This window comes from Dendrobates tinctorius, unplaced genomic scaffold, assembly GCF_039654945.1.
Source record: "Dendrobates tinctorius isolate UK_male_01 unplaced genomic scaffold, ASM3965494v1 ptg000035l, whole genome shotgun sequence".
NCBI lineage: Eukaryota > Metazoa > Chordata > Amphibia > Anura > Dendrobatidae > Dendrobates > Dendrobates tinctorius.
This window is the reverse complement of record NW_027361703.1, coordinates 71,023,231-71,045,749: the sequence shown is the minus strand read 5'-3', so window position 1 is coordinate 71,045,749 and position 22,519 is coordinate 71,023,231. Positions and strand designations below refer to the sequence as shown.

The 22,519-nt window shown below is 42.6% G+C and overlaps 1 protein-coding gene across 3 annotated transcripts in view; it reads right to left on the bottom strand.

The window, feature by feature from the left end:
• Positions 1-22,519, bottom strand: part of RELN (reelin) — a 1,162,997-nt gene that overhangs the window by 2,372 nt on the left and 1,138,106 nt on the right. For 2 of the 3 annotated variants that reach the window (XM_073573629.1, XM_073573630.1), the window contains exon 64: positions 12,681-12,816. The exons of the other annotated variant lie outside the window; for it this stretch is intronic. In XM_073573629.1, coding sequence (XP_073429730.1) covers positions 12,687-12,816 — 130 coding nt within the window. In that variant the 3' untranslated portion in view covers positions 12,681-12,686. The remainder of the gene's footprint in view (positions 1-12,680; positions 12,817-22,519) is intronic. 3 annotated transcript variants of the gene reach the window in all.

Below are 22,519 nucleotides of genomic sequence, written 5' to 3'. Positions count from 1 at the left end.
CATTACATCACTTGTCTTCTTCATGGCCCGGAAAACACTAATAGACGTTGGAGTAAAAGCTGGAAAAGTAGACATTCTCATGTTAAAGCTGAAGTGTACATTTATTTCTAAAGAAAGACTCCAATGAGGAACAACTGACAGTGGCCAAATCAAAGTCCTGTCTGGTTGTGTAGTTCACAATTGGTTTTAAAGTATCTCTTTCATTACGGTTTTATTACAGAAATGAATGTCCAGCTCACAATTAACACTATCATTTAATAGAATATTTTGGGGTAACACCAGAATGTTAGAGGTTTGGAGCAAGCAAGCCGCTTTGGTCAGAAAATCATCTCTTAAATGTAAACATGCCTGGGATAAAGATATGTGTATCCTAAGATAAAGAATGTGGGGACAAAAATGTAAGAACAGACTAAATGGACCAAGTTGTCTATTTATGAAGCTAATTCTTTGTTTCTACAGGATATATGTAAATCCATGTTTACTTTGTGCCCCCTAGTGGCAGCCCAGTGGCACAAACATGTACTGTACAGTATTTAAAGAAGCAGTTGCATGTTGCAACCTGTCGATAGCTATCTCATGGTAGACTGCAGGTCAAGCACCATCTTCAATGTAATTTGTTTCCTGAGTTGAAAACTACAGCAGAGCATGACTACCTGCTGCTACTGCATCCTGCTCCTGTATGATGCTCTTAAGCTACAGGTGAGGAGCCTTGTTCTCAATTGTTCTGAAATCACCACTTAAATGGTTGTTCCACTACATTGCTGACATTAGGATTAGTCATCAGTATTAGATTGGTGCAGGTTCGACACCCAGACCCACTACCCCGACCAATTAGCTGTTCACAGCATCACAGACAACCAAATATAGGCAGTTGCAAAGCTGAATGGCACAACTCTGTCAACTGTTCAGTGGCCGCTGCCTGAGGCTGGCGTCACACACAACGTATAAAAAAAAAAAATCGGTCCGTTTTACATGGACGAGAATCACAGAAATGTTCACTGAACAGTGATTCGTATGTCATCCGTGTGCAATGCGAGGATGTGATTTTCTCGCATCTAAGCATCTGTGTGACATCCGTATGGCATCCGTATGGTGAGATATTCTTGCAGCCTTGCAAAATGGACATTTAACCCCTTAGCGATCGCCGATACGCCTTTTAACGGCAGTAATTAAGCGTACATAAACCACAGCACCGCTAATTCACGGCGCTGTGGAGAAAGTGAATAGCGCCCCCCAGTGTCGGATTTTCTCCGGGGTCTCGGCAACTGGGGGTAGCCGAGACCCCAGAGAACATGAATCAGTCGACCCCGCTTTTGTGATCGCCGTTATTAACCCTATAACGGCGACCGCAAAAAAAAAGCTGTGATTTTGCATTAAATTTCTCTTTCCTCTGATGTGATCACACATCAGAGGAGAGAGAACTAGGGTCCCTGATCCCCCCTGGTACCTCTCCGTGGTCCAGGGTCCCCTCCCGGTGGTCCCGCATCCCACCGGTGTCCTCCGGTGGGCGCCACCATCTTGGATCCGGAAGAAAATGGCGGGCGCATGCGCAGTGCGCCCGCCGGGAATCTGCCGGCTCCGGCTGGCAGATTCCATTCATTCATTTTGATCACTATGATAAACTATCAGTGATCAAAATAAAAAAAATAGTACATAACCCCCTCCGTTTATCACCCCCTTAGTTAGGCCAACATAATGAAATAAAGAAAATATTTTTTTTTCAGTTTTCCATTAGGGTTAGGGTTAGGGCTAGGGCTAGGGTTAGGGCTAGGGTTAGGGTTGGGCTAGGGTTAGGGCTAGAATTAGGGTTAGGGCGAACTAGGATTAGGCATTAGGGTTGGGATTAGGGTTAGGGTTGGGATTAGGGGTGTGTTGGGGTTAGGGTTGGAGCAAGAATTGAGGGGTTTCCACTATTTACCAACTTTGGGGGTCTAAAAATTGGGGTCTAAAAGATCACTTTTGTGGGAATACCACCATGGTTACTTACCGGTAGCCGGTTTTTCCGGAACCCATGACAGCACCACCTGAGAGAGGGATCCGCCCCGCCAGGACAGGAACCTACTGAGACATAAGGGGCGGCACCTCTCCCCCGCTTCAGTTGGGTTACAGAGCATTGAGAGGACTTCCCGGTTAGTTACATGTTTAATCCAACACCACAACACTCAAAACACCCTACTAATTGTGCACACCCATACAGTGAAAAAGGGGGGGAATGTACGGGTGCTGTCATGGGTTCCGGAAAAACCGGCTACCGGTAAGTAACCATGGTGGTTTTCCCTTCACCCATGACAGCACCACCTGAGAGATTTTTGGAGACTTCGAAACACCTTAGGGAGGGACCACCGCTTGCAGCACCCTTCTACCAAAGGTTAAGTCAGCAGAGGAGGATAGATTTAATCTATAGTGCTTAAAGAAGGTTGAAGGTGAGGCCCAGGTAGCGGCCTTACAAATCTGTTCAATTGATACCTCTGCCTTTTCAGCCCAGGAGGTCGCCACGGCTCTGGTGGAATGAGCATTGATGCCGTCAGGAATCGGGATACCACTAGCTGAATAGGCTACACTAATGGCTTCCCTAATCCATCTAGCAATAGTCCCTTTTGAAACCCCATAGCCTTTCCTGGCACCCTGAAAAGCTACGAATAGGGACTGTGACCTCCTCCACTGGCTAGTGGCAGATATATATTCTACGAGAGCCCTTTTAACATCCAGACTATGGAATTTTTCCTCCCCCAGATTTTTTGGATTTTCGCAAAAGGATGGAAGGACAATTTCCTGACCCCGATGGAAATCTGATACTACCTTGGGCAGATAACTGGGGTCTGTTCTTAAAACTACCCTATCCTGAAAGACTTGCGTGTAAGGAGGATTTACTGAGAGAGCCTGTAAGTCGCTTATCCTGCGGGCTGATGTGAGGGCTACTAACAGGATTGTTTTTAGGGTCAAGAACTTTAGGGGTAGCTGATGTAATGGCTCATACGGATCTTTTGTAAGGGCTTCTAACACCAGGTTTAAATCCCAGGGGGCTATTCTGGGTATTGGAATAGGCTTAGCTCTATGGCAGGATTTAATAAATCTGGCTATCCACCTATCTGATGCCAGTTTGCAATTGTAGAGCGCCCCTAGTGCCGACACCTGAACCTTAAGTGTGTTTACTGCTAACCCCATCTGCAACCCAGATTGTAAGAACTCTAGGATGGCCCTAATCGGGGGTTCTTTTCCTAACGGCTTACCCAAGAACTGTAGAAACTTATCCCATGTTCTGCCGTAGATGTTAGTAGTCACCGGTTTCCTGCTTTTTAGCAGAGTGGCCACCAGCCCAGGGGAGAACCCCCTATCCATTAAAAGCGACCTTTCAAATTCCACGCCGTCAGATGGAATCCTTTGACCTGAGCGTGCAATATTGGACCCTGAGCTAGTAGGTCCGGGATTTCTGGCAGAACCCATGGATCGGAGAGGGACATCTTCCGTAGCAGAGCAAACCAGGGCCTTTTTGGCCAGAATGGAGCTATTAGAATCACCCTGGCTTGATCGTTTCTGATTTTTCTTACCACAGTTGGGATCAGAGCTACTGGGGGGAACGCGTAAGCCAGTCTGAAGTTCCACTGGATGTGCAACGAGTCCACTGCCCATGGATTTTCCCTCGGGTTTAGAGAGCAGAACCTTTCTGTTTGCCTGTTGTGCTTGTTTGCAAAGAGGTCTATCACCGGTTCCCCCCAAAGCTGAATTATCTTTTGAAAAATGGACCGGTTTAGCGCCCATTCTCCTTGCCTCAGGGTATTGCGACTCAGGAAATCTGCCTCTATGTTTTCTGCCCCTTTTATGTGTAGGGCTGTCACGGAGTATAGGTGTTCCTCTGCACTGCACAGAATGTCTGTTGCTGCTTCCATTAAGGAGTGTGATTTTGTCCCACCTTGGTGGTTGATGTATGCCACTGCTACCTTGTTGTCTGACATGATGCGTACGTCTCGACCCTGGAGTAGCGGAATGAAATGGCTTAGGGTCTTGCCCACTGCCCACAGTTCTCTCAGGTTGGAGGATGCCTTCCTTTCTTGAGGTGTCCAGGAACCCTGACCTATGAGGCCCCTTAGGTGTGCCCCCCACCCCGAGGAGCTTGCATCTGTTAAAATTATATCTGTCGCCTGTCTGTCCCATGGTATTCCTAAGGTCAGATTTGTCCCGTTCAACCACCAGTTGAGAGAGTCTCTGGTTTTTGAGGAAAGCTCCAGCTTCCCTTCCAAACGCCCTCTTAGCGATCTTTGTGCTCTTAGTATCTCCCCCTGGAGTTGCCGGGTGTGAAACTGAGCCCACCTGACCGCCGGAATACAGGATGTTAGGGTACCTAGTAGGGACATTGCTTTTCTTAATGTCATACATGGTTGGTTTCGGCCCGCCAAGGCCAGATTTTGTACCTTCTCTATCTTGGACTCTGGGAGCAGACACTCTTGCCTTTCTGAGTCCAGTATAAATCCTAGGAAGGTCTGTTTCTTTAGGGGTTGTAATTTTGATTTTTTGAAATTGACTATCCACCCTAATTCTTGCAAGGTGTTGATCACCTGAGTCAACTGTGCTGTACAGTGGTCCTCTGAACTGCCCACTATAAGAAAATCGTCCAGGTATGGTATTATGACCGTATCGTGAATCCGGAGAAAGGCTGTCACTTCCGCTATGACCTTGGTGAAGACCCTCGGGGCTATGGATATGCCAAACGGAAGAGCCCTGAACTGAAAGTGCCTTAGTGTGCCCTGAATATAAAGCGCTACCCTCAGGTATTTCTGGTAATCTGGATGGATAGGGATGTGATAATACGCATCCTTTAAATCGACTACGGCCATGAAGCAATCTTGATGTAGCAGCTTCACTGCCGTAGTCACTGATTCCATCTTGAAGGTCGGGTTCCTTATCCAAAGATTGAGGAGTCTGAGATTTATGATTGTCCTGAACGACTGATCCAGTTTTTTTATTAGAAAAAGGGGTGAATAAAACCCCTTTCCTTCCTGTAAGCGTGGCACCTCGGACAGTACCCGCTTGTCTATCAGGCTCAGGATTTCTGTTTCTAAGGCCAGTTGTTCTTCGGTCATCTTCCTGATAGGTGTGATGACGACCACGGGTTTTGGCTGACGAATAAAGGGGATTTTCAGGCCTTCTTTTAGGATGCTCAGAATCCAGGTATTGGAGGAGATCTTTTCCCAGGCCTGGAAAAAGAGTGCCAATCTCCCTCCTACTGGAATACCGGCGTCATTGTGGTGACTTTTTTGAGGTGGAGGTGCCTCCACCAAACATAAACCCTGATTCTTTCTTTCTTTTATCCTCCCATCTTCTCCTGTCAGCGGGAGGACGCCCTCTATTGAATCTCCCAGGTGGTGCTGTCATGGGTGAAGGGAAAACCACCATGGTTACTTACCGGTAGCCGGTTTTTCCGGAACCCATGACAGGACCCGTACATTCACGAAGATCACTCACCACCCGTAATCAAGGGTACCAGACTTGGAGGCTGCATCGGAGCACCTGACCCGCGCTCTTTGGACCTTGAGGAGTGCCCCGACCTGCGGCTGGGGTGACTGCTGCTTGAATGGCTTCCATGCTTCCTGCCAGAGGGCTGTGAGGGAGGCAGGGACGCTGAACGTTCCTGCTCGGACTCCATTTTGCACCGCCGATCTACAGCTGTCTTCCTCCTTTTAAATTGCATGCCTCCGCCTGGTGAGCGTCTTCCTCCCCTCCCCCCTGCGACCGCCGGCTCAGCGCTTCAGAAGCCGGCCGGCGTCGCACCCAGCGCCATTACACCGTCGCCTTCTGCTGACGTCAGCCGGCGCACCCAGCATTCCAAGCGCCGCTGACGTCAGCGGCCGGAAGACGCCAGCGTCTCTCCCCTACCACGGGGATCGAGATGCGGCGTGCGCGAGGGGAGGGCGGCGCGGTGGGGGCTTCCCGGAGCCACCGGAATCCCATCCACGCCCGCACGAACCCGGAGCCCCAGGGACCCCGGGGACTGCGCTTCCAGGACCCGACGGCCGGCGCTACAGGTAAGCTACCTGTTCTTCCCGTGCCGGGACGGGCCTGGGTCTTATCTTTTTCTTCGCCCATGACAGGCACCGCCACAGTGGGATTCCTTCCAGGACAGGAACCCAACTGAAGCGGGGGAGAGGTGCCGCCCCTTATGTCTCAGTAGGTTCCTGTCCTGGCGGGGCAGATCCCTCTCTCAGGTGGTGCTGTCATGGGTGAAGGGAAAAAAGACTTTTTATTTTCACGGCTCTGCGTTTATAAACTTCTGTGAAGCGCTTGGGGGCTCAAAGTGCTCACCACACATCTAGATAAGTTCCTTAATGGGTCTAGTTTCCAAAATGTGGTCACTTGTTGGGGGTTTTTACTGTTTAGGCCCATCAGGGGCTCTGCAAATGCAACATGATGCCCGCAGACCATTCCATCAAAGTCTGCATTCCAAAATGGCACTCCTTCCCTTCCAAGCTCTCCCATGCGCCCAAACAGTGGTTCGCCACACATATGGGGTATCAGCGTACTCAGGACAAATCGCACAACAACTGTGGGGGTATGATTTCTCCTGTTACCCTTGTAAAAATAAAAATTTGGGGGCGAAAAGATCATTTTTGTGGAAAAAAAAATGATTTTTTATTTTCACGGCTCTACGTTATAAACTTCTGTGAAGCACTTGATGGTTCCAAGTGCTCACCACACATCTAGATAAGTTCCTTAAGGGGTCTAGTTTCCAAAATGGGGTCGCTTGTTGGAGGTTTCCACTGTTTAGGCACATTAAGGGCTCTCCGAATGCAACATGGCATCTGATCTCAATTCCAGCCAATTCTGCATTGAAAAAGTCAAACGGCGCTCAATCCCTTGCGAGCTCTGCTGTGTGCTGAAAAAGTGGTTTACCCCCACATATGGGGTATCAGCGTATTCAGGAGAAATTGTACAACAAATTTTGTGGTTGATTTTCTCTTTTAACACTTGTGAAAATAAATAAAAAATGGTTCTGAAGTAAATTTTTTGCAAAAAAAAGTTGAATGTTAATTTTTTCCTTCCACATTGCTTTAGTTCCTGTGAAGCACGTAAAGGGTTAATAAACTTCTTGAATGTGGTTTTGAGCACCTAGAGGGGTCTAGTTTTTAGAATGATGCCACTTTTGGTTATTTTCTGTCATGTACACCCCTCAAAATGACTTTAAATATGATGTGGTCCCTAAAAAAAATGGTTTTGTAAATTTTGTTGTAAAAATGAGAAATCGCTGGTCAACTTTTAACCCTTATAACTTCCTAACAAAAAAGATTTTGCTTCCAAAATTGTGCTGATGTAAAGTAGACATGTGGGAAATGTTATTTATTAAGAAATTTGTGTGACACATCTCTCTGATTTAAGGGCATAAAAATTTAAAGTTTTAAAATTGCTGAATTTTCAACATATTTCCACTTTTTTCATAAATAAACACAAGACTTATCGAAGAAATTTTACCACTAACATGAAGTACAATATGTCACGAAAAAACAGTCTCAGAATCAGTGGGATCCATTAAAGCGTTCCAGAGTTATAACCTCATAAAGTGATAGTGGTCAGAATTGTAAAAATTGGCCTGGTCATTAAGCTGCAAACTGGCTCTGTCGCTAAGGGGTTAACTGATCCATGGCCTCAAATATTCGTACAAACATATATTCAGTATATAATTCAATTGTTGGCTTCTGTAAAATAATTACAGAACCCGACAGGATATGAGACATGGTTTACATACAGTATACCATTGCATATCCGTTAGATTTATATATATCCCTCACTAATAATGTTATTAAAGTGTGTGTGTGTAAAATTTTGGCGCTGTAGGTGTTAAATTAAAGAACTAAATCACGGAAAAAACTGGCGTGGGCTCCCGCGCAATTTTCTCCACCAGAGCGGGAAAGCCAGTGACTGAGGGCAGATATTAATAGACTCGAGAGGGACCATGGTTATTGGCCCCCCGGCTAAAAACATCTGCCCCCAGCCACCCCAGAAAGGCCCATCTGTAAAATGTGCCAATTCTGGCACTTAGGCCGGGGTCACACTGGTGAGGAAACGGACGAGTGAGAGGCATTAAAAGCACACATTACACACGGACAAATGATTCTCTATGGGTTTGCTCCCAACAGCCGTATATTTCTCGTCCGTATTCTACGGTCCGTGCCAATCGCAGCATGCTGCGATTGTCAGCGTACTACGCCCATAGTACGCCAATGAAAGTCTATGGGTGCACTAAAAATACGCATTACACACGGACCACACATGTGACTTGCGAGAAATACGCACCCGGTGTCTTTTAGAAAAGCTCGCAATTCAGTGCGCTATACAGTAAACTCACACTGACAGGTTTAATAAAGAAACGAAAGAATAGATTTATACACATAAATACATATATATATATATATATATATATATATATACACACACATACATGTCATTGTGACAAACATATATATATATTTAACAGAGTTCTTCATATCAGGATAGCCGCTAATTAAATTGCCGGCTTCTATCAAATCATTCCCCAACCCGACATGAAATGACACATGGTTTACATTCAGTAAAGCATTTCATTTCATTTCATTTCATGTTTTTTTATATGTCCCTGACTAATAATTAGATGTGGGTTTGTGTGCAAAATTTTGGAGTTGTAGTTGTTATTTTAATGGGTTAATTCGTTGTTAAAAAATGTGTGGGCTTCCCATTGCCCTATAGTGTTGGCGAGTGGGTTAATCTAACAAAGGGTTAATGTCACCATTCAATTGTAAGGTGACATTAATCCTTTGTTAGATTAACCCACTTGCCACCGCTACAGGGCAATGGGAAGCCCACACATTTTTTAACAACGAATTAACCCATTAAAATCACAACTACAACTCCATAATTTTGAACACAAACCAACATCTAATTATTAGTCAGGGACATATAAAAAAACATTAAATGAAATGCTGAATGTAACCATGTGTCATTTCATGTCGGGTTGGGGAATGATTTGATAGAAGCCGGCAATTTAATTACCGGCTATTCTGCTATGAAGAACTCTGTGAAATATATATATATATATATATATATGTTTATCCCAATGACTTGTGTGTGTGTGTGTATATATATATATATATATATATATATATATATATATACATTCTATGTGTCTATATCTATTATTTTGTTTCTGTTGGAAACCCTGTCATAGGGCTCCATTATATGTCCATTTTGCAAGGGGGCGAGAAAATCTCGCCATACGGATTACATACGGATGCAGACATGCGCAAAATACGCAACCACACCTTGCTTACGGATGACATACGGAGCACTATTTAGGGGTCATTCATCCGTATTACGCATGTAAACTACGGACCGTATTTTGCGTCGGTTAGTGTGACCCCGGCTTTAGCGTGAGAAAGTTTCTGAACATTTTCCCATGCTGTCGAGTTCACCACGGGTCAGGTGGGGAGACTGTGCAGCCTCAGTGACTACCGCTGACGTCACTTACACCCACTACAGGGCAATGGAAAGTGAGAGGCTAAGTGCCAGAATTGACACATCTTACAGATGCGCCTTTTCTGGGGAGGCTGGGGGCAGATGTTTTTAGCCGGGGGGGGCAATAACTATGGTCCCTCTCTAGGCTATTAATATCTGCCCTCAGTCACTGGCTTTCCCTCTCTGGTGGAGAAAATTGCGCGGGAGCCCACACCAGTTTTTTCCGTGATTTAATTCTTTAATTTAAAACCTGCAGCTCCAAAATTTTACACACACACACACATTAACAACATTATTAGTGAGGGACATATATAAAGCTAGCGGATATGTAATGGTTTATTGTATGTAAACCATGTCTCATATCCTGTCAGGTTCTGTAATGATTTTACAGAAGCCAACAATTGAATTATCACCTATTCTGCTATCTATATCTCTATGAAATATATATATATGTGTGTGTGTGTGTCAATGACATATATATATACCTATACTATGTGTATACACATATTCTCTCTATTCTATTTTAACCTGTCAGTGTGATTTTACAGTATAGCGCACTAAATTGCAGGCTTTTCTAAAGGACACCGGTGTGTATTTCTTGCAAGTCATACGCATGGTCAGTGTGTAATCTGTTTTTTTCTCGCACCCATAGACTTGCATTGGCAAGTCTCGGCCATAATGCAGTACAAATCGCAGCATGCTACAACTTCTTTTGCACGTATAATACGGGCGAGAAAAAAACATGATGGAAGCTGCTGCATAGATTAATATTGGTCCGAATGCTGTGCGATTTGTTTTCTTCGCATAGCACTCGTTCATATTCTATAGTAGTGTGATTCCGGCTTAATACTGCAGATCTGCTTGCTCTTATTGAAATAAAAATAGACTAGATCTGCAGTAAACAATTGACAGTGCTGTGCTGATAAATGCCTATATCTGGGAGACCATGGCACTGAGAACAGCTAATCAGTAGTGCTGGGAGTTTAATCCCACTGATATCATATTTTATACCTATTCTAAGATCATCAATATCATTATACTAATAGTAGATCAACCCTTTAAGTGGTGATTGGTCTGGGTTAGTCCGATGCAGATGACCATAAATTCTCTCATCCAAGATAATCGGGCTGATTATGCAAATCCAAATCTGGTTCAACCATGATCAGAATTTGATCAAAGTTTAATCATCGTGTGAACCAAATCTCTCGGAAGAGGATATGATAGAGAAGAAAATGTCTCCATCTTCACCATTCTGTCAACCTGTGGAAATTGCACTCAGATGTCATCCCAGTGCAGTCCAATGTTTTCCACAAATAAATTGTCATGCATGAACAAGTGCGATCTGATAATCAGATCCAACTCAGGCAACCTGCGATTATTTCACCGGACTGGCTCTGTCAGAGGGAAAAATCGTAAAAGTGCATGGCCCCATAGAATAACATGCGGACTAGTGCTATCTGTCAAAACGACAGATCGTACTTGTCCGATTATTACAGTCATCTGCACGAGCCCTTAGGCCGAGGTCAGACTTGTGAGTGTGATGCGAGAAACTCGCGAGAGTCTCTCACATCAATACCCGACACTGCCGCTGGCACTTGGACTGGAGTGTGCACCTGCATAAAAATACCTGAAGCCGCACACTCCGGTCCGAGTGCCGAGTATTGATGCAAGAGACTCTCGTGAGTTTCTCGCATCACACTCGCAAGTGTGACCCCGGCCTTAGAGGCAGATATTAACTTACAAAATTTCTGCTTCATGCTGCCTGTACCTCTAACGTGACCCTCTTTTCATTTGTTAAATATGATATTCAGCGACTGTGGCTTTGAAGCCCCTGATAACTTCCACACTATTCCCTCACTAGATGGGCTGCAGTTATTGTCAATAGCTACTAAACAGTGAATAGAGCCATGCTTTTTGGGCTCCATTCACTAAAAACAGCTGGTCAGTACTGAAAATAGTTGATTCGCAGAAGTGCCAGATATCAGACCCCCACCAATTGTATACTGATGACTTATTCTAAGGAAAGGTAGTGAAAAAAAATAATATCCTGTCCCCTAAAAGGACTAAAAAATACACTAAAAAAAAAAAAAGTTAAACAAATGAAACAAAAAATGACAAATTTGCATCACCATCTTTTCCTCCATTAAAAATAAAGATATTCAAAAAATACACCCATTTGGTATCCTAGTGTCCCTAAAGATCAGATCAAAATATACATTTACATTATAAATACATAATGTTACACTTCTTGTAAAATGGCAGCAGAATTAAACAATTTTTTATTTTGTACACAATTTCTTATTTTTATTTCACCACTAAAATAATAATAAAAAAAACTGTACTAGTTTGGTATTGCTATAATCGCACTGACCCAGACCATCAGGATGTTAGGTCATGTTTACCACAAAATATATGCCGTCAAAAACAATTTCCAAAAACCAATGTCAGAATTGTATTTTTTGTTTTTCACAATTTCACTGCACTTGAATTTTTTTTTTTACAATTTTTCTGTATACTATCTGGTAAAATGTACACATTCAAAAGTAGATCTCGACTCGCAAAAAGAAAAAACAAGTCCTCATACACCTATGAGGACGGAAAAATAAAAAAAAAGGTATGGTCTTGGAAGAAGGGGAAGAAAAAACGAAAATGCAAAAATGGAAATTGGCCATGATGGGAATGGGTTAAGGGTATGTGCATACGTTGCGGATTTGGCTGTGGATTTTACCGCGCGGATTTGGCTGAATCCGCAGGTAAAATTACCTGCGTTTTACCTGCGGATTTTCTGCAGATTTTGTGCGGATTTCGCCTGCGTTTTTACACCTGCAGATTCCTATAATGGAAGAGGTGTAAAAACGCTGCGGAATCCGCACAAAGAGTTGACATGCTGCGGAAAATAAATCCCAGCAAATCTGCGCAGAATTTTCCGCAGCATATGCACAATGGATTTGGTTTTCCATAGGTTTACATGGTACTGTACACCACATGGAAAACTGCTGCGGAGCCGCAGCCAAATCTGCAACGTATGCACATACACTAACATTATCCGCCATTTAGTTGATACTAAGTAAGCCAGGTACATGGTTCTTGATAAGAAGGATTTGTATACTAAGGGTAGACTTGATAACACTGCTCCATTTGTGAGTTGCCCTGATGTCACTGCTACCTTCATACATATAGGAGGGAGGCAGGGAAACACTTACCTTACTCTAGTGTAGGACCAAGGAAAGCAAACAATGAAATATAACACAAGTTAGAAAATGGCTTTCTATGCATGCAGCACTGTGATTACTCATAAAAGACGGATGAGGATTAGCGGCAAAAAACGACTTTTCATCTCTTATAAAAAGAGAAATTAGAGACATTACTATTGTTGCAAACATTCATAATACTTGCTACATATGCCATGCAGTATTTGCTCACAAAACAAGAGATGTACTGAACATTCATGATTTAATGATAAATGTCTGGAGGTGACAGTGAGACTTTATTTTAGGTTTATATTAAATCTGTGACAATAACATCTTACACAAAAAAATACTTAGCGCACACTATGCAGTCAGCCATATGTAAGAAAAGATCTTAAACAGAATAAAGTGTAAATTATTAGAACTGTCAGCAGTATCACAGTATGAGAAAGTCATGATCTTCCCCCACGGAGAGCAAGATCTACACACACATATTACATATATATGGGTGTGCAAGTAGTAAGGCAGCAATGTTTCCACTCCGGTATGGCTCTTCCACATTGCAATAACTCCAGATGCACATGCAGACTTTGGGTGACTTTTTTCCTTTTGGTGCAGCAAACAAAAGAGCGTGTTTTTAGGGAGCAGATAAAAGGATGATGTGCAAAGAATACACGCAGGCAGTTCCAGCAATTTACAAGTGCATATACACAGATAGTGGTAGCATCGAAAAAGACCTTGTCTGCACATGGCATCGCGTCAGCCTTTATACCAGAATACTGCTTCAGGATATATAAAGGGGGAGCAAACTAGTGTTAACCATTCAAAACAGCATTACTTTGAAGATGGAGAAATAGAGGTATAAAGGATTGTCTATATTGTGAAGAATGAGTTGTCAGATTTACCCAATACTGGTTATTGTTAATTAGAGTATAAATAGACATGATTATACAATACATATGCTGGAAAAGGAAGAACAAATATTGGTGCCATAATGAATCAGAAAATGTCCTATTGTTCAAGTCAAGTTTCTGTGTAATGTTTAAGAGAATCTGTCAGCAGGGTTCTCCTACCCCTCTTGAGAGCTGCCTGAAGTAGGGACAGAGACCCTGATTCTAGCGCTGTTTTATCCTTAAGGCTGGGATCACACTAACCGACGCAAAATACGGTCCGTAGTTTACAGGCGTAATACGGATGAATGACCCCTAAACAGTGCTCCGTATGTCATCCGTAAGCAAGGTGTGGTCGCGTATTTTGCGCATGTAAGCATCAGTATGTAATCCGTATGCCATCCGTATGCTGAGATTTTCTCGCCGGCTTGCAAAATGGACATATAATGGAGCCCTATGACAGGCTTTATAACACAAACGAAAGAATAGATATAGACACATAGAATACATATATATATATACACATGTCATTGAGACACACATATATATATATATATATATATATATATATATATATATATATTTATATTTCACAGAGTTCTTCATAGCAGAATAGCCGCTAATTCAATTGCCGGCTTTTGTCAAATCATTCCCCAACCTGACATGAAATGACACATGGTTTACATACAGTAAACCATTTCATTTCATTTCATGTTTTGTTTGGTATGTCTTTCATTAGTAATTAGATGAGGGTTGATGTGTAAAATTTGGGAGGTGTAGGTGTTAATTTAAGGGGTTAAATCGTTGTAAAAAATGTGTGGGCTCCCGCATTGACAAATTACCGCGGGAGCCCACACATTTTTAGGCTGTGTGCACACGCTGCGGATTTTGCTGCGGTTCCGCAGCGGTTTTGGCCGCTGCGGACCCGCAGCAGTTTCTGCTGCGGTGTACAGTACAATGATTTCCTATGGGAATCAAAAACCGCAGTGCAGACGGTGCGGAATTTTCCGCGCGGATTATCTGCGGTTTTCAATCCGCAGAAGGAATTGACATGTCAATTCTTTCTGCGGATTCTCCTGCGGTTTGCCATCTCCTCCATTGAGGAGATGAAAAACCGCAGGGCAAAACCGCAGAGCAATCCGCAGGTAAAACCGCAGGTCTTTTGACCTGTGGTTTCACCTGCGGATTGTACAAAATCCGCGCGGATGAAACCGCACCTTTTCCGCAGCGTGTGCACACAGCCTTATACAATGAATTAACCCCTTAAATTAACACCTACACCTCCCAAATTTTACACATCAACCCTCATCTAATTACTAATGAAAGACGTACAAAACAAAACATGAAATGAAATGGTTTACTGTATGTAAACCATGTGTCATTTCATGTCGGGTTGGGGAATGATTTGACAAAAGCCGGCAATTGAATTAGCAGCTATTCTGCTATGAAGAACTCTGTGAAATATAAATATATATATATATATACACTCACTGGCCACTTTATTAGGTACACCTGTCCAACTGTGTGTTAAGACTTAATTTCTAATCTGCCAATCACATGGCGGCAACTCAGTGCATTTAGGCATGTAGACATGGTCAAGACAATCTCCTGCAGTTCAAACCGAGCATCAGTATGGGGAAGAAAGGTGATTTGAGTGCCTTTGAACGTGGCATGATTGTTGGTGCCAGAAGGGCTGGTCTGAGTATTTCAGAAACTGCTGATCTACTGGGATTTTCACGCACAACCATCTCTAGGGTTTACAGAGAATGGTCCGAAAAAGAAAAAAAATCCAGTGAGCGGCAGTTCTGTGGCCGGAAATGCCTTGTTGATGCCAGAGGTCAGAGGAGAATGGGCAGACTGGTTCGAGCTGATAGAAAGGCAACAGTGACTCAAATTGCCACCCGTTACAACCAAGGTAGGCAGAAGAGCATCTCTGAACGCACAGTGCGTCGAACTTTGAGGCAGATGGGCTACAGCAGCAGAAGACCACACCGGGTACCACTCCTCTCAGCTAAGAACAGGAAACTGAGGCTACAATTTGCACAAGCTCATCGAAATTGGACAGTAGAAGATTGGAAAAACGTTGCCTGGTCTGATGAGTCTCGATTTCTGCTGCGACATTCGGATGGTAGGGTCAGAATTTGGCGTAAACAACATGAAAGCATGGATCCATCCTGCCTTGTATCAACGGTTCAGGCTGGTGGTGGTGGTGTCATGGTGTGGGGAATTTTTTCTTGGCACTCTTTGGGCCCCTTGGTACCAATTGAGCATCGTTGCAACGCCACAGCCTACCTGAGTATTGTTGCTGACCATGTCCATCCCTTTATGACCACAATGTACCCAACATCTGATGGCTACTTTCAGCAGGATAATGCGCCATGTCATAAAGCTCGAATCATCTCAGATTGGTTTCTTGAACATGACAATGAGTTCACTGTACTCAAATGGCCTCCTCAGTCACCAGATCTCAATCCAATAGAGCATCTTTGGGATGTGGTGGAACGGGAGATTCGCATCAGGGATGTGCAGCCGACAAATCTGTGCCAACTGTGTGATGCCATCATGTCAATATGGTCCAAAATCTCTGAGGAATGCTTCCAGCACCTTGTTGAATCTCTGCCACGAAGAATTGAGGCAGTTCTGAAGGCAAAAGGGGGTCCAACCCGTTACTAGCATGGTGTACCTAATAAAGTGGCCAGTGAGTGTATATATATATGTGTCTCAATGACATGTGTATATATATGTATTCTATGTGTCTATATCTATTCTTTCGTTTGTGTTATAAAACCTGTCAGTGTGATTTTACTGTATCGCGCACTGAATTGCCGGCTTTTCTAAAGGACACTGGGTGCGTATTTATCACAAGTCACACATGTGGTCCGTGTGTAATGTGTATTTTTAGTGCACCCATAGACTTGCATTGGCGTACTACGGGCGTAGTACGCTGACTGCGATTGGCACGGACTGTAGAATACAGACGAGAAATATACGGCTGATGGGAGCTGCCCCATAGAGAATCATTTGTCCGTATGTAATGCGTGCTTTTAACGCCTCTCACTCGTCCGTATTCCTCTCTAGTGTGACCCCGGCCTTAGGCCGGGATCACACATGCGAGGAATACGGCCGAGTCTTGCATGGTAATACCCGGCACTGCTGTCAGCACACGAGAGCAGAGCGTGCGGCTCCATTTATTTCTATGCAGCCGCACGCTCCGCTCCGGAGTGCTGGTGCCAGAGCTTGGTTTTAACCTGCGAGACTTGGCCGTATCTCGCTGTGTGTGATCCCGGCCTTAAGTCTCCTCTACTTCAGTCAACAGCCATTTTGGCCATCTCTCCGACACACAAAGGGCGCTAATTTAACTGAGCGCTAATATGTTTTCTGTAAGAAAGCTGCCAAAAGACAATTCTGCTGGCGGCTTACCTCTGGGAAAACAATCAGCAAAGCAAAATGAGACATGCTGGATTTACTTCTCTCATAACAATCCACTGCACCTCCATACACATTAGGGTACATACCCATTTGCGAGAAAATGGACGAGTGCAATCAGATAAAAAAAAATCGTATTGCACTCTGACCAATGTTATTCCATGGGTTACATCTCATCTGAAATCGGACTGAGAAAAAAAATTGCAGCATGCTGCGATTTGCAGCGTATCTTGGACGACACTCACCAATGCAAGTCAATGGGTGAGAGAAAAAAAAAAAAAAAAAAATCGCACAGCACTCGCAGATAGAAGAAAAGCCAGTAAAACATCTGCCGGGTTCTGTAAAATCACTGCAGGAGCCGACAGGATAGAAGAGATGGTTTACATATAGTAAAGACAAATGGAATATGTAGATTTTATATTTTCACTGATACAGTATCTATATTAGTACAGTGTGTGTGCAAATTACTGGACATGTATTTAATGAATAAAAGATTATATTTCCGAAAAAAATGGCGTGGGCTTCTGTAAAATTTTTGTAATGAGCAGAGTGTAAGCCGATGGCCTGGGATGGGGGTAATACCCATAGAGCTTCCCAGGCTATTAATATCAGCTCACAGCTGTATACGTAGCCTTTGCTGGCTATTAAAATGGGGGGATCCCCCAAAAAATTACGTGGGATTCCCCTATAATCTCCTTTAACCCCTTAGTGTGACGGGGCCAGTTTTTTAAATCCTGACCAATGTCACTTTATGTGGTGATAATTGAATGAGGAGATCACGGTGATCTGCTGTGAATACACTAAGCTTGAACTGCTGTCACCTCATCACTGGCATTTTCCCACGGTTCAGAGGTCACCACAGTTCAGGCTGTGAGTGAGCACAGCGTCATTGACGTCACCACTAGTCACTGAAGCTCCACTCCCAGCATCTCATTCACCAGTGGTTTTCAGCCGGGGCGGCTGCATCTTGGCACCGCCCAGGTTGAAAACTGTATATCCTCCAGATATGGATTACTGCATGGGAGACAACGACGGACAGGTATGGTATATTGTTGGTTTATTGTTTTACTTTTATTACAGGAGATCAAGGGCTTCGCAAGAATTGGGTGAGGTCACAAGTATGGTTTAATTAAGAATATTAAATGAGTCTTCTGTGTCTTTATTTCAATTAAAGGATTTTTTACTGGGTGTCTGTATTTTCTTTACAATTTGACTAAGGGGTTACTAATAGGGGCATCTTATTGATGCCTCTCCATTACTAACCTTGGGGCTTGATGTCACAAAGGTGACATCAACCCCCACAACTATTACCCCACTTGCCACCGCTACAGGGCAAGTGGGAAGAGCAAGGTTAAGTGCCAGAATTGGCGCATCTTGGAGATGCACCTTTTCTGGGGTAGCTGAGAGCTGATGTTTTTAGCCAGGGGGGGGCAGTATCCATGGCCCCTTCCTAGGCTATTAATATCAGTCCGCTGCTGTCTGCATAGCCTTTGCTGTTTTTACTCCTTGAGGCAACGTTTTTGTCTATAAAATTTTGCGGTGAATTTTGATAACTTTAGATTGCATTTTTTTGAGAAAGTGCAGCGTCCTCTCAAAAACCGCAATTTTGACATTATGATTTTTTTTTCTTTTCACCATTTAAAATGTGGTTTAAATAGCTTTATAATCTGAAGGACTGGAATTTTTTGGACATGCTTATTCAAAGGCGTGTTAATTTTATAATTTCTTTATTTTTGATGGGGGAAAAGAGGAACAATTTAAAGATTTATTTTATATTAATATTTTTAAAAACATTTTTCTTTTAATTTTTTAGTCCCCCTAGGGTACTTGAATCTGCATTTGTTTACATACGGCAAAACTGCAGTATTGGCATATAAAACAAAATCGCTGTTCTATGAAGTCTACGACACTATAGCTGAACTTCAAAAGAGGACTAGGATGTCTGTTATAGGGGTCTTCAGCAGGGGCCATTAGAAGCCAGTGCATGAGCATACCAACAATTACGTAATTTTAATGCTGCTGCCAATGACTGAAAGAGGCATTGAAATGCTAAGGCTATGTACCCACATATGCAGAAAATTCCTGACTGAAAACCGAACTCTTTCCCAGAAAACGCGTGTTTTTTTCCGTGCGTTTTCCGTGTTTTTTGCGCAAAAAAACACGCGTTTTTCACGTGTTTTTTTCTGGAGCGTCCTCAGTCTCATAGAAAATAGTGAGAAATGTGGATTTTTACGCAAAATTAATGAGCATGCTGCGTTTTTTACCTCGATGCGTTTTTTTGCTGCAAAGCCTGCCCCCATCGTGACATTACTGCCCTCCTGCTGCGATAGCATCGGGCCTATTTCTAGTGTGTGTATATTTGTATGATTGGTATTTTCCATTAACCCTGTCCACGGCTGTTAACCTGTTAAGTCCCACTGTCAATCTCTGACAGCAGCATTAAACGCACGCTGGCAAGGTGGCACATCGTTCCACGAGCCTATAGGTGCTCATGATGTGATCTCTGGGCGCCAATGAGTTGTCATGACAGCCGGGGGTCTGCTGAAGACCCCATTGCCTGTCATTCCGATACTCCTGTGAAACCCAGCCTGTAGATAGCGTTCATAGATCAGCATTTTAGCTATGTACAGCACAAGCGGTCAGCCGATCACAGCTTCAATCTCTCTAAAGGGACTATTAAATACAGTAAAAAGTAAAAACAAAAAAGTTTTTAATAATATAAAAAATTAAAAAAATACACAAGTTCAAATCACAAACAAAAATAAAGCAAAACAAAAATACACAGATTTGATATTGCTGCAATCCAATTGGTAAACGGTGTAAAAAACAATCAAAATGCCAAAATTATGCTTTTTTGGTAGCCGCAACATTGTAATAAAATGAAATAAGAGTCGATCAAAATATTGTATCTAGCTCAAAATGGTATAAATAAAACATCAGATCAGGGCACAAATGACAACAAAAGCAACCTTTTTTTTCACCACTTAAATAAAAAAAAAAAATTATACATGTTTGATACCTGTGTACTCTTACTGACCTGGAGAAATATATTGCCAGGTCAGTTTTACCATATAGTGAACATGGTGAATAAAAAACCCCCCAAAATAATCGTATAATTGCTATTTTTTTTACAATTTCAACTCCCTTGGAATTTTTCTCATTTTTCATTACACTTTGTGGTAGAATAAATGGTGTCCTTCAAAAGTACAACTTGGTCTGCCAAAAAACAAACCCTCATACGGCTATATTGACGGAAAATAAAAAAAGTTATTGCTCCTGGAAAAAAGTGAGGAAAAAACTAAAATGATAGATTTCCATGTCATGAAGGGGTTAAATATAAAGTGCATTTGGACCTTTGGCAGTTCAAATTGCAACTATACAATAGAGGTTCCTGGAGCAGAGCTCCTGTTAATTATATTAGAAGCCGCTTCATATTGGAAAAGGATGCCTAACATAGGGCTTTGTCAATTTACCAGTGTCTATGCTGCTTGAACTCAGAAAAAATGACTTTGATAATTCACTACATTTTTGAAAGCCTATTGTCATTTCTAACTGTAGTTGCACTTTAAATAGACTTTCTAGGTTATAACTCAAGACTGCTCAGTTCCTGCTAAACTTTCCTAATCCTCTGTGCTTGGAAAATGATGAAAGTAATGATATAACATTCATGGGACATCACATCATGCTAACACAGTTTTTATAAGAGACAAACCCTTTTACTCCCCTGGCGTCACAGCCAGTTTTGTCCTTAATCACAACCCATTTTTTTTCTTTTCAATTTTTTATTGTCACAATTCTGAGACGTGTAACTTTTTTTTTCTGACGACAGCTGTATGAGAGCTTGCTTTTTTCAGGAAGTTTTGTATTTGACAGTGAAAATATTTTAGGGTACCTATAACTCAAATGCTTATTAACACTTAATAAGTACAGCAATTCTGTCTCTGTTTTCTGCTTCCTAAATTCTACTTTATTAACCAGTCACCATGCTACAGAAATAAACTACCTTTATTTTGAAAGGACAGTATAATTATGGTGATGACAAATTTATACAGTTTTATTTGTTTTATTATTTTTGAACAATAAAAAAATAAAAAAAACTGTTTTTGTGTCACTATATTTTGAGAGTCATGCATTTTGCTATGTTCCGTCAGTAAAGCTGTATGAGGGCTTACTTTCTCATAGAAAGTATTCATTGGTACAATTTGTGGTAGATTTTGATCTCTTTTTTTAACTCTTTGAGAGGCAAAATGAACAAAAAAGTAGTACTTATGTTAATTTTTTTCCGCTATTGCTTTTTTTTTTTTTTTTTTTTTACAGCATATGATCAGGATTTCCTGAGACCCTTAGGCTGGAGTCACACTAACCTGCGCAAAATACAGTCAGTATTTTACATGCGTAATACGGATGACAGACCCCTAAACAGTGCTCCGTATGTCATCCGTAATCTAGGTGTGGTCGCGTATTTTGCGCATGTCAGCATCCGTATGTAATCCGTATGGCATCCGTATGGTGAGATTTTCTCGCAGGCTTGCAAAATGGACATATAATGGAGCCCTATGACAGTTTTAATAAAGAAATGAAAGAATAGATATACACACATAGAATGCATATATATATATATATGTATTCTATGTGTATATATCTATTCTTTCATTTCTTTATTAAAACTGTCAGTGTGAGTTTACTGTATAGCGCACTGAATTGCCGGCTTTGCTAAAAGACACCTGGTGCGTATTTCTCGCAAGTCACACGTGTGGTCCGTGTGTAATCCGTATTTTTTGCGCACCCATAGACTTGCATTGGCGTACTACGGGCGTAGTACGCTGACAATCGCAGCATGCTGCGAGTGGCACGGAGCGTAGGATACTGAGGAGAAATATGCGAGTGACCCCATAGAGAATCATTTGTCCGTGTCTAATGCGTGCTTTTTGCGCCTCTCACTCTCCCGTATTCCTCGCCAGTGTGACCCCGGCCTTACTTTATTTTTCTGTTCTTCTGGGTGAAGATACCATTTATGTGTAATTTTTAAAGGGTTTGTTTTTCAAACAAATTAATATTTTTTTTCATTGTTAAAGGAGTTGTTTGGCCTTGGGGTACAAGTCTGCAGTTACTCCTGTATGTGACAGCAGGATTGTGAATCCTCACAGCGTGTGCACTACAGACAGTGAGGATTCTCAGTGTTGGTGATGGAAGCATGCGATCATGTAACCACAGGTATGTGCTATTTGCATACTTCCAGCCACATTACGCCTAGACGTGTCTATCCTCGCTTATTACACTGGCATTAAGCGAGGCTGTGAATGTCTAGTTGGCATGTGACCTCATGCCTGCAAATTGCATACTTGTGGTCATGCGCCTTCTGCTCTGTCAAATGCCTCTTCAGCTGCTCTCACTATTGATGATGGCATGTCAGTGCTTAAAGTGCTGGGTTCAGAGCTACAGTAGATCTTGTCCCAGCAGATTCAGCAGAAGTTTACCTGTGTATTACAGCTGACTCAAGTTGTGGATGGCAAGGACACATATCCTGTGCCTGTAATT